Genomic DNA, 11,778 nt, shown 5'->3' on the forward strand with positions numbered 1-11,778 from the left:
GGGAGGGGCTGGGATTGTTTTGGTTCAATACACAGGAAGCCCAAATGACTATACATCAGTTTCCAATGGCTGTCTATAGCTAGCTTTTTTTCTCCCTAAGAAAGTTAAACTACGAATTTTTGAGGTATCTGAAGTTGAACGAGTTTTATTTAAGGCAAGGTAAATGAAGAGAAAAATATTTGGTAGAGAAATTTAAATGAAGAGTTACTGACCACTGTTGGACAAGATGGCGGCAACGTCAAACAGTTTCTGATCCGATCCGAAACTCAAACACCCTTGGGTTTACGAGCTTCTTGTAAATGGCTGGCTTAAATGAAGAGGTCTTAGACATGGCTCGAGGTTTAATTGAATCTAGAGGTCAGTAATGGCTTTTTCATAACGAAAAAGTACTGTGTGCCAAGCATCAGACCGTTGCCCTAGTAACTATGAATTGTATAGCTGGATTTGTCACCCTTTTTGTGAGAAAATGTTTAGCCCCGAACATAGTTAATTGACTATGCCCCGAAGTATGAAAAATAAGCTCGTATAGAGTGAGTTGTCCTCAAGTTACAGTAGTTGAAAAGAGTTTGTATATATAGTAGTTGTGAAAAATATCAATCAGCAGTATTTTATAATTTGGAAGTCGTCCCCTCCCTGTATTTTTGAGCATAGTTTTTATCGATGCATTTTAATGTGGGGACACACTAACCGGGACCTCTTGAATAAAACTGACCAATCAGATAACGGTAAACTAGACAAAAATTGAACTGATAACAGTGCTAGCCAATCAGATTATCACGTTATCACGCTCTTATTATGTTGATATGTTGATAAGAATATTGAACTAAATGTTGCAATATGATTGGTAAATGTGTGTCCCCATAGTGGTCCCAGTTGAAGTATCTGCACAATAACAGTCATTTTTCTAACTCAGTTGTTGTAAAGAGACCTCCATCAGCTGCGCAGCGTAGAGCATACCATGCCACACCCAGAGGACCCCCCATAATACCGAAAGAAAAGAGAGCAAGACCGTCAAGCGCCAAGGCAAGGTTAAGTACTGAACATGATGTTAAGAATACAACAGCAATAGCGGTCCCACCTCGGCCACCTTGGAGACCTTTCACCCGCGAATCCTCTCTCAGTAAGTTGGACACGACAGGATTTCTAGACACACAACAACCTGAGGAAGTGGGAGTGAAAATTAAAAGGGAAGAGGAAGAAATGAAAAATGAAAAGAAGAAAATTCCAAGCATTTATCAAAGCAGGTTAGTACTGGTATGCATATTATTTAAATTTAAGATATTTTCCTGTTTTTAATTCAAGAAGAAATGACTTCTAAATCATAAGAGTTAATTTAATTTCTTATTCCAAGGAATCTACCAGAGGGTTTATCTGCATTGTCAGAATGGTTGACAGAAAAAGTTCCTCCTGACTGGTCAGTCAATATTACATTTCCTGTATCAGCTCTGGCATCATTTTCTTGAGTATTATTTGTTTCTTTACAGTTACCATAGAGAAGACACAGTGTGACAAAAAAATAAGGAATTTTATTTCCAAGAAACAATTACATGTCATATGAAATAGGAAAACTTATTAAGATTTATTTATCTTTGTCACTTATTTTGTTAACCAGGGCTCAAGGATATTCGCCGGAATCTAGTTTTGTATTCCTTCCATGCCTACAGTCAATGAATGAGCAAGATCTTCCTTGTGTACCTGTGGTACAGGAACCTGATGAAGAGCTGTCCTACACACCAGTACCACAAATACAGGTAAACATTAAACTAAAACCAAATACTGCTGTCAAAATATATTTACCAGATGGCAAGATCTATATCCTAAAGAGATTGCCTGCATGATGATGATTGAAGATGATGATTATGATAATTCATGATACAGTAGTAATAATGCAAATGATTAGTGATAATGACAATGATTGGTGATGATGACAATGACTGATGATAATGAACAATGATGGAAGTGATGCAGATATTGATGATGATCAAAATTGGTGATCATGATAACAATGATTGGTGATGATGACTCTTGATAGTGGGAGTATTATGCAGATGTATTGCCGAGGATGATTATTGATAATTGATGATCGTGGTGATTATGATACAATGATTGATGATGACAATGATTGATGAGGGTGACACTGATTAGTGATGGTGTGAGAGAAGTAGATGCTGATGACATGATTGATGATGAGAGATGCTGATGAGCCCCATACACCTCACTTCATAAATTACTGTATTTGTAAATCATTGCAATGTGGATTATTTTTTGCTATGACACAGATATATAAACCACCAAAGCCTAGACTGAAGTTCAGCCAGGTAAGAATTGAAAGTAATACGATGAATTTTTTTTTTTTTCCAGTCATAAATATTTAAGACACTGTTTCCATTAATCATTACAACACGGTAATATTTTGAAAATTGTTCTTAGGATTCTGCAGCTGGATTAAAACAAAATTCAAAGTCCAGTCTCAGGTATTATTTATTTAACACTGAAAAGTCCATTTCACAGTTCCCTGTACCATCTTGAAAGGTAGTTGTGCCTTTGCATTGAAGCGAGACGATCGATGAGCTTGGAATGATAAAGACCTTTTTTTAACACCTTGGATGTGTCTCACATGTCTCTATCATTGCAAGCTCACCGTTTGTCTCACTTTGATGCAAAGGCATGGCTATCTTTGAAGATGGAGCAGGCAACTGTGAAATGGACAATTGAAACTTAAACACAGTCTGTGTATATGATTTTGTTACTGTATTATAATGTTTCAGACTTTAGTGCTTCATAGGACAATATTATTTATTTAATGGGAGCTTATGAATGAGCTGTCATTCAACTGTGAATGGTAGATTGAAGTTAAAAAATTATCAAGATTATGGATTCTTAATTTTAATTTCAGCAGTGGAGATGATGAAACAGTGAGGCCAAAACACCTGAGAATGTACAACAAAGATGGCGAACTGATCCATGAGTAAGTACCACACTACCCATAATTTCATACTTCGGCAACTCCAGTCAAGCTTACAAATTAGGCTGCATTCATAATGTATGGCAGAGGGGGGGCAGGTGAAAATTTGAAATGTCCAGAATAATTCTTAACACCCCCCCCCCCCCCCCCCAAAGTCATGCAAAAAAATATGATCCCCCCTAAGCAAGGCTTAGCTTCTTCCAAAAATTGTGCATCCCCCCTTTTTTCTGATAAACTATTTGCCCATCCAACCCCTTTTTCCTACCAAAATTTTCCCGACCCCCCTTAATTTCACCTGCCTCCCCTCTGCCATACATCATGATTGCAGCCTTATAACCCCTTCTGTGATCTCCATCAGTATCATTGTCAATCACTATTTATATTCTTTTGGCATGGTAAAGGCTTTACCATTGGTGTTTGCAAGTGACATTTTTTTTGGTTGCAGTATCTACCGAGGCAAAAGAACAGAAGAAATAATAAGACAAGAGATACGAGACTTGGAAAGATTGCTTCAAGGTAAGAAATCATTCTTGGAAAAAAACTTTCACTTGATAAGTATGAAAACATGTGAGTCCTTATCTGTGGATGTCCTTTTCAGTCTCAATGCAATTTTTAAGAAGTTTTTTGAGTTGGTCTCAAAATGGTTCTTCTCATCTTTTCCAGGAATTGGCAACCCATATGGATCATCAATCGTTGTTCGTTACCAGCATGACATCAATCATCTCCAAGAAATGGTGAAATCTACACTTGAAGGTTATACTTTGTGAGTATAATATAACTATTTTTTGTTGACGGTTCTTCTCTCTGTTGATAACAAATGTTCTGAGATCTCTGTTCTATCAGTTAGGCAACCCATGAAGTATATTCTAAAAATTACATTGAAGTATAATTGAAGACTTTGTCTTTTTTTTAACAGCCCTGATGATGAACGATGTGTCACCCCTGTGGCTGCTACTCTTCAGGTTTGAGTGAAACTTTGCTTACGCTTCACCTCATTCACATAGAATGAACAGTTGTGCATGAGAAGACACATTAATATGGATACAACTCAAACAAAGAAGTTTGTTCTCAAGAGAATGACACTGTGGTCTGAAATGGGAAAACATTAAGCAGAAGCAAATAGGTCTATATTAGAAAATGTTGTGCTATTTACAGTGTATGAATAGTTGAGATATCTACACATGCTACATTGAAAATTTAGCGTAGCCAATGGCAAGACATACTCCTTGACAAGATTCAAGTGATTGATTAGTGCAGAGTGTCAAAATTCAGCTCAATTTTGACGACATAACAGTGTTTCCAATTCTCAGGAGATTGAAATTCTTTTGTTTTATCCTCCAAATTAAGTTGCTTTGACGTCACATACAATGGGTCTATACCATAATAAAACTTGTGTATCTATCTACAGGAAGATCTTGTAAACTATCCTGCCAAACATGATGAAATCATGGCTTCAATTTGCAAGAGAAGAGATGAATGTATTGAAGAACTGGCTGTGATAGAAAGGAAAATCCTCCATGGGAAGAGTTAGATGCATGTAAATTAATGTATAAATGTATGAAGGATGGTTACAGCTGTATTTTCAGGTTTAAGAATAACGACTGCTCAATGACCAGACAGGTTTTGCAAGACATGATCTAGCCACATTGTAATGATCACCATGTGACTATCTCAAAATGTGGTACAGTATTTGGGCAGAAAAGTGTCAATTTTGACTAGACATTGTCAGTTTACTGGCCATTATTTAAAGCCCTGATTTCATATGAGGAAGTATGGATATTACTATGGAGCTACACATGCTTCAAAATAATAATGTAAAAATACAATTTTGTTTATATATTGGCTTCCTAGTCTTAAGAATTTTGATACCATCAGGAAGTACTGATGTACATGTATAATTCTATTTATAATATCTTTGGGAAAATGTAAAAAATAAATAAATGAAAAAGACATTTTTGTTTAGACAAACTTGTTGGTTGCATTGACATGGATTTTTTAGGACTGCAAATTGGCATGCCATGTGGCGCACTCCAGTGCTGTGGTACAGAATTGCCGACAAGCTTTGAACTAATGACACTGCGCAAGATTACCACTCATCAAATCACGATCCTCTGACCGCTGTCACAGTCACAGCATGGTCATACCACAAGTTTTGTACAGAAATTACTTTAAAGTCTTCTCAACTTCTTCCTACCGTATCCCCTGACTCAACTTCAACAATGTGCCCAGAGGCTGGTTTATAACTGTCTGCATTTTTGACCCTTTCTTGGAGAATTCCTAACAATTGCAGCAACCTCTCACTATCGTAAACCCTTCCATGACGCAAGTTCAAAAGATATACAAAGTCATTGCCATACAATTCAACCCTGTGAAACAAATTCTTGGGATCAAAATCTCTGTCACTCAAAGGAATGAAGTTTGATATGGGAACAACTAAGTTTCTTCGGTTACCCCAGAATGTCAGAGAAGAAATCGTGATCTCTTCCTTGATTGGATCAAAAGACAGTTCTCCAATGACTCTACGGAAGAAATAACTGAGAGCAAATAGTCCAGCAGTAGTTGCAGTAGCAGCAAAAATACTAGTGACAAGAACTGATCCAGATATGATTCCTTGATTGAACCAGTATGACATTGGTCCTGTTAAACCACCGACAATAAATACGTGTACAATCTTAACCCGTGATATAAAACGTAGTTGTTTGATCCATTTGTATCTGTAGATGATTTCTTTAGAGTCTTGTATTTTCTTTAGATTTGTAGAGTAATTGTTAGTCAAAAAATGGCCATGTTTTGCGCTCGTGAAGCCTTGCAAGGCAGGAACAAGTCCACAATTTAGAGGTATATCAAATCTAGTTCCTTTGGACGAAATCCCTCGAGAAGCTCTTAGCAGAAAAGTAGATGATCTAAAGGCACAATACATCGTTCAAAAAGATTCCTCCATGCGAATTAATGGAGATTTTTAAGTATTTTAGAAGCCCCGAATATATCCAACTCCAAAATCTGTTTTTACATTTGTTTACTGCAAACCTAACGTACAGCGGTGTAAAGCACAGGTAACCCATCTGTATGAGACCAGGAACCCCAAATTTATTTCTTTAGAATACACAACAAAATTACTCGACTCTGATTGGTCGAGAGGAGTACCGAATTAAGTCGCTATGGCAACACGGCCAAAACAATGTCAAAACAATTATTTTCTGTCATTTTGTACTTAAAAAACATAAATAAAATTTTAAAGCCGTAAGAACTAATATTTTTTATGCATTTCAGTTGCGCGATGGACTGAAAATCGGTCGCTTCGCATTTTTTACTGAAATTTTGTTGAGTGAATTATAAACAAAAAATCGCACGATCTTCTCGTACAATTTGGAATTAATAGACACTCGTAATGTTATGAAAGTTCTTTAATTGCACTCGAGATCGTGCGATTTCCTATACAAAGCGCAGTTGACGGCTTTGACGAAGACTAATATTTTCTGGAGGATTTCATGGGCAAGGGCATCAAATTTGCGTACGGTCGTCCCTGCGTCCCTTTTATTACTCGTATTGGAATTTCCGTTGAATTGCGATACGAGTACTAATTTTTTTGGGGGGGGGGAGGGGGTATAAAGGTTTTGTCATCAATGGTAAAATCATACTTTCAATATCAATAGCCTCAAGCATAATAAAAAAGAGCAAGTTTAATAACGTTGCTTAATTCATTAGGACCAAGAGCCCTCACACTATACAAGTTTATAAAAAAAACCATGCGATATTCATGAAGCAAGCGTTTAACGCTATACACACAGGGTTACAATACTCAAACATTAACTTATTAGTAGGAATAAATATCAGTATGATCTGCATTTTACATAATTTATATGGTTTGTTGGGTGTAAAGTATTTTATAGGTTACAGAAGTAATCCCAAACCAACAAAACAATATTCAATAATATAAATAATTTTGACCATTCACAAAACGATGGTCATCATTTCACACTAAATTTTTCAGCGCAAATGAAACTGTTCAACAGTTGTATTTTACGTTAATTTGTTAGAAAAAATCTCGTTAGTAAACTACTGATGAAATCCAAACAAAAATTGTCTTTAGGGTTAGAAAAATTGGAGGATTGTTAATCATCTAGTTGGCAGAGGAGAGCCACACCCCTGTTGACCCAGTGTGCCACAGGCTTGTCGGAGGGTAATTCAACAAACATGACGAAGTTTGTCGAGTGTCCTGTTGTGGAGAGAGTTCCTCGTCGAGCACTGGTCTTGTACACTGGACTAGGGTAGCTGGCTTTGGGTTGGAATTTGGATCTTTCTTTAGGCACGATCCATAACTGGGATAGAGTCAAGGTTAAACGTGCTTGAAGATTTGTTAATATCTGCACCACACAACATTCACCATCGTTATCGACATTAATCATTAATTAATCTTCATTAATTATTAGCATATGTCATACATCACCATCTTTAATTATTATTAATAATCGTAGTCAATATCATGAATCATCTTATCCGGCATCATCTCATTATCATCTGTATCAATATCACCATCAATCAACGTCAGCTCACCATCATTATTATTATCATTACATTAGCATCATTGTCATCACTATCCTCAATCATCAATAACCGCGACCATGATCAACACTATCATCTTCAATCGTCATCCTCATCATATAATTTTCATAAATTTCTTTTGCATACAACAAGAGAAAATAATATTGCTGGTTTGTAAAGGATACGACAGGTAGTGTATCAAAAAGAACTTTAGGTAGTGATTCACCAACCACCATCTTCTCTCGGTCCCATCGAGCTCCCTCCAGGAAAAGTCCCTGTCACACAACGACAATCATTAGGTATCATCCCTTTTAAAGTTTCTTTTCAAGTTAAGTTTGTAGCTATGATGACTTACTGTGACGTAAACCCCGTCTTCGGGTTTTTCTTTCATCTCTTTTTCTTCTTTTGTTACCTCGAATTCATACCCAACATGATCAATTGGTATGGTGTACTTTCGCGCAAAATTCTGACGGGCACCTGTCAATCAAATAATCATCGGCCAATAAAAAATCATGTTGTCATAAGTATGGGCCCAATCCACTTAGGTATATTATTTTCCCATTTCAGACCACGTGTCATTCTCTCAAGAATAATATTCTTTGTTTGATTTGTGTCCATATTCATATGTCTTCTCATGCACAACTGTTAAAAAAAGAAATAATACTCAAGGGAATAACACGTCTGAAACAGGAAAACAGTGGATTAGAGTGAAGTCATTAATTCCATTATTTTCTTTTGTGTCTATTTGACTATTACACGTTGACTGACATCTGCAGTAGGGATAAGCAAGTGGTTAATGAATAGCGCATTTGTTGTACCTGTAAGAAAAGACTGGGTGAAGTAGAACCCTGAGATCCAGAACACGTTTGGAGGACCTCGATCTATCCAATCCTGGAAGAACTTGAGTCTGGAATACAATATGCTCTTCATTAACACATCTTTCATCATCATATATTATCAATATCGTCATTTGTTAGCGTCCTCCGTTATCATCAGCTCATTACTCTTTTGTTGATTCGTTTAAATGAGTGATGAAAATTGTGATGATGATATTGTTGAAAAAAAGCATATTCAACATTATCATCATCATAATTCATCACCATCATCTTTAGCAACAACACTTGGCCACATCATCGTCATCGTGATGGTCTCCACCACTACCACCGAGGCCATCATTCACCATTCGTTGTTATCATTTCAGCACCAGCAGCAACTAACATCATCATCACCGTTATCGTCTCCTCCACTACAATCCATGCATCATCATCGTCATCGTTGTCATCATTTTCAGCAGCAAGAGCAACATCATCATCATCGTTATCGTCTCCACCCCTACCACCCATGTATCATCATCGTCATCGTTGTCATCATTTTCAGTAGCAAGAGCAACATCATCATCATCGCTATTGTCTCCACTTCTACCATCCATGTATCATCATCATCATCGCTATCGTCTCCTCCACTATTATCCATGTATCATCATCATCATCGCTATCGTCTCCTCCACTACCATCCATGTATCATCATCGTCATCGTTGTCATCATTTTCAGTAGCAAGAGCAACATCATCATCATCGCTATTGTCTCCACTTCTACCATCCATGTATCATCATCATCGCTATCGTCTCCTCCACTATTATCCATGTATCATCATCATCATCGCTATCGTCTCCTCCACTATTATCCATGTAACATCATCATCATCGCTATCGTCTCCTCCACTACCACCCATGTATCATCATCGTCATCGTTGTCATCATTTTCAGTAGCAAGAGCAACATCATCATCATCGCTATTGTCTCCACTTCTACCATCCATGTATCATCATCATCATCGCTATCGTCTCCTCCACTATTATCCATGTATCATCATCATCATCGCTATCGTCTCCTCCACTACCATCCATGTATCATCATCATCATCATCATCGCTATCGTCTCCTCCACTACCATGAATGTATCATCATCATCGTTATCGTCTCCACCCCTACCATTCATGTATCATCATCATCGTTATCGTCTCCTCCACTTTCATCATGTATCATCATCATCATTAGAGAGACTAGTATCTTACCTCTCCAGTAAGTCAGTGACGTAGCTACCAAGGGGTTTTAATGATGGATAGGATTTAGCAGCCCAGACGGCTGGTACTTTACCCACCAACATGTTATTGAACACATCTTCTAGTTCACCAGACATTACTACCAATCCCTGAAAACATACAATACAGAAATTGAAACAAAAATCGTTATCATTGTCATTATTATTATCAGCACTGAGTGCGCTGTAATACTTATCATCATCATCATCACTATGTAACATCATCATCATGTATCACTATTATAATTATCATCATGTGTCATCATAGCCAACATCGGTCATGATCATCATTCTCATAATAATCATCACCATCATGATCATCATGAGCAACATCTATTAAAAGGTCTAACAAACGGAAATTGTGTAATAATCTTCAGGTATAATATGACTCTTAATAGACATGTTTCGGTAGTTATCCACTGATGATGGCAGCAGGACTGCCGAAACATGTCTATCAAAAGAGTCATATTATACTTGAACATCTATTAAACTATTAAAAATCGGCCTTGAACTCTGGTATTTTACCTTAACAGCTTTGCGTAGGTTAATCAAGGTAGTCCTGACCACATTAGTCAGTCTATTAAATCGTATGAGTTCCTGTCTAAGGACAGTATTCATGGATTCATTATACACCACAGGGTATTTTTCTATCACCATCTCCATGTCAAAGGGAGGAGGGAATTTGGAGAGGATGTCGTTTGCTAGTTCTTCGATCATCTCTGCTGATGATTTACCCCCGCCTCCTGTCTGGCGTGGCTGGGTTAGAAGGATGGAGTCGAATAGCTGAATTGGGGGGAAAATAACAAAAATATAAGTGTGCACGACAGTTAATTCTGAAAGTCTTCTAGCTGTCTTCTTTCACTGTCTATTTTTTCTGTCTTTCTCTTTTTTCTTTCTTTTTTTTTTTTTTTTGTCTGTCTGTCTGTCTGCCTGTCTGTCTGTCGTTGGTTTCGTTCTGTTGCTGTATATGATAACATAGTGCAGTTTTCGTATGACTGTGAAAAATTCACGGTACGAACACGGCCATGACACGGCAAGGGATACGCCAGACCAATCGGCATTGCAAGAGAATTTACTCTCCATCCAATCAAATACCCGGAACACGGCATAAACACGGTGCGGACACGGTCACGCCAAGGTCACGGCACTACCAGACCAATCATATTGCGCGTGAAAAAATCAGCCAATTAAAATTATAGAAAGTATCGCGGTCACGGCACCTAACGCGAACAGCACTGAGCTTTTCACAGTCATACAAAAACTGCACTATTTCGAGGTATATTAACTACCCGACACCAATTCTCACCTCTTGGGTTTCCTTCTGATCTTTAGTAATATCAGCATTCTCGTGCAGCCCGAACACTTCTGGGTTAGGGATCAGTGGTAGGCTACGAATGAATTCCACATAATCCTCATAGGAACCTTTGGGTGGCACGTAGTAGATGCCGCTCTCTGAAAACCTGGACAATACGTGCACTTCATCAATATATAATAGTTTGAATAAAGAAAAGAATACATAAGATAAATAAATGGATAAAAGTGATAGATAAATATTGAATTGGTTTAGGAGACGATTTCCCCATTCTATCCCATGATGCAATACATCAAAGGGATTTGAACTAGATGCCGCTGTTAAGATTTTAGACACCTTCCCCTCAGAACATTCTATGATGCAACACATGCTGATCAATACAAATGCTGCCTAGGTCCACTTAGTCCAGAACTGGACCCACTTTTCTCACTAACTGATTAATTTATATCTCAAAGATAAAAGGTAATACCGCGCGCGCAAAGAACACGTTTACCAGTCTCTGCTACTCGGTTCGTCTCCACCGCGCGCACACCGACAAAAGTGGGTCTAGTTTTGGACTAAGTTCTATTGGACATTGCTAGGAGTGGGAATGAACACGTGATATACAAGCAGACGATACATACTTGTGTTTGTCGATATTTATGATGTTATCACCCACGCATATGGACAGCAGACAAACCAACAGACGTCTATCCTTGTCATCTGTCACACGACCACCGTAGTTACATTGACCAATCAGATATGACAACGCATCGAAGGGAATCTCGTCGTAGTCGTTTAAGAACATCTAGGAATTGTGAGGGAAAATATTATCACAAAGGGATACTGATATTAAGGGAAATGTTAAAGTGTCAAAATGA

The 11,778-nt window shown here is 37.7% G+C and overlaps 3 protein-coding genes across 5 annotated transcripts in view; 1 reads left to right on the forward strand and 2 right to left on the reverse strand.

The window, feature by feature from the left end:
- Positions 1-48: 48 nt before the first annotated feature.
- LOC116302688 (uncharacterized) lies at positions 49-4,503 on the forward strand. 3 transcript variants are annotated; one of them, XM_031712036.2, is made up of 11 exons: positions 49-357; positions 914-1,244; positions 1,352-1,414; positions 1,613-1,751; positions 2,280-2,318; positions 2,431-2,474; positions 2,897-2,968; positions 3,411-3,481; positions 3,629-3,728; positions 3,882-3,927; positions 4,374-4,503. In XM_031712036.2, exons 1-11 carry the CDS (start codon positions 300-302, stop codon positions 4,494-4,496), a joined length of 1,086 nt encoding a protein of 361 aa, XP_031567896.2. In that variant the 5' UTR covers positions 49-299; the 3' UTR covers positions 4,497-4,503. The 3 variants fall into 3 exon arrangements, with proteins under 3 accessions (XP_031567896.2, XP_088888123.1, XP_088888122.1); XM_089031997.1 differs by having other exon boundaries at positions 3,629-3,718; XM_089031996.1 differs by having other exon boundaries at positions 2,900-2,968.
- Positions 4,504-4,877: 374 nt separating this feature from the next.
- LOC116302689 (transmembrane protein 186) lies at positions 4,878-5,964 on the reverse strand. The gene has a single exon (XM_031712037.1). The coding sequence runs from the start codon at positions 5,883-5,885 to the stop codon at positions 5,145-5,147; it is 741 nt and encodes a 246-aa protein (XP_031567897.1). The 5' UTR covers positions 5,886-5,964; the 3' UTR covers positions 4,878-5,144.
- A 663-nt stretch (positions 5,965-6,627) lies between these two features.
- LOC116302686 (dynein axonemal heavy chain 3) overlaps positions 6,628-11,778 on the reverse strand; it is a 45,478-nt gene continuing 40,327 nt past the window's right edge. Inside the window, exons 79-86 of the mRNA XM_031712033.2 lie at positions 11,542-11,705; positions 10,913-11,066; positions 10,132-10,389; positions 9,581-9,717; positions 8,326-8,414; positions 7,863-7,984; positions 7,693-7,782; positions 6,628-7,284 (exon numbers count right to left, since the gene is read on the reverse strand). Of these exons, the coding sequence (XP_031567893.1) occupies positions 7,078-7,284; positions 7,693-7,782; positions 7,863-7,984; positions 8,326-8,414; positions 9,581-9,717; positions 10,132-10,389; positions 10,913-11,066; positions 11,542-11,705 (1,221 nt within the window). The 3' untranslated portion in view covers positions 6,628-7,077. The remainder of the gene's footprint in view (positions 7,285-7,692; positions 7,783-7,862; positions 7,985-8,325; positions 8,415-9,580; positions 9,718-10,131; positions 10,390-10,912; positions 11,067-11,541; positions 11,706-11,778) is intronic.

Source organism: Actinia tenebrosa, unplaced genomic scaffold (assembly GCF_029948245.1).
Source record: "Actinia tenebrosa isolate PJP-AT-01 unplaced genomic scaffold, QUT_ActTen_1.0 PGA_scaffold17__23_contigs__length_9995812, whole genome shotgun sequence".
Lineage (NCBI taxonomy): Eukaryota > Metazoa > Cnidaria > Anthozoa > Actiniaria > Actiniidae > Actinia > Actinia tenebrosa.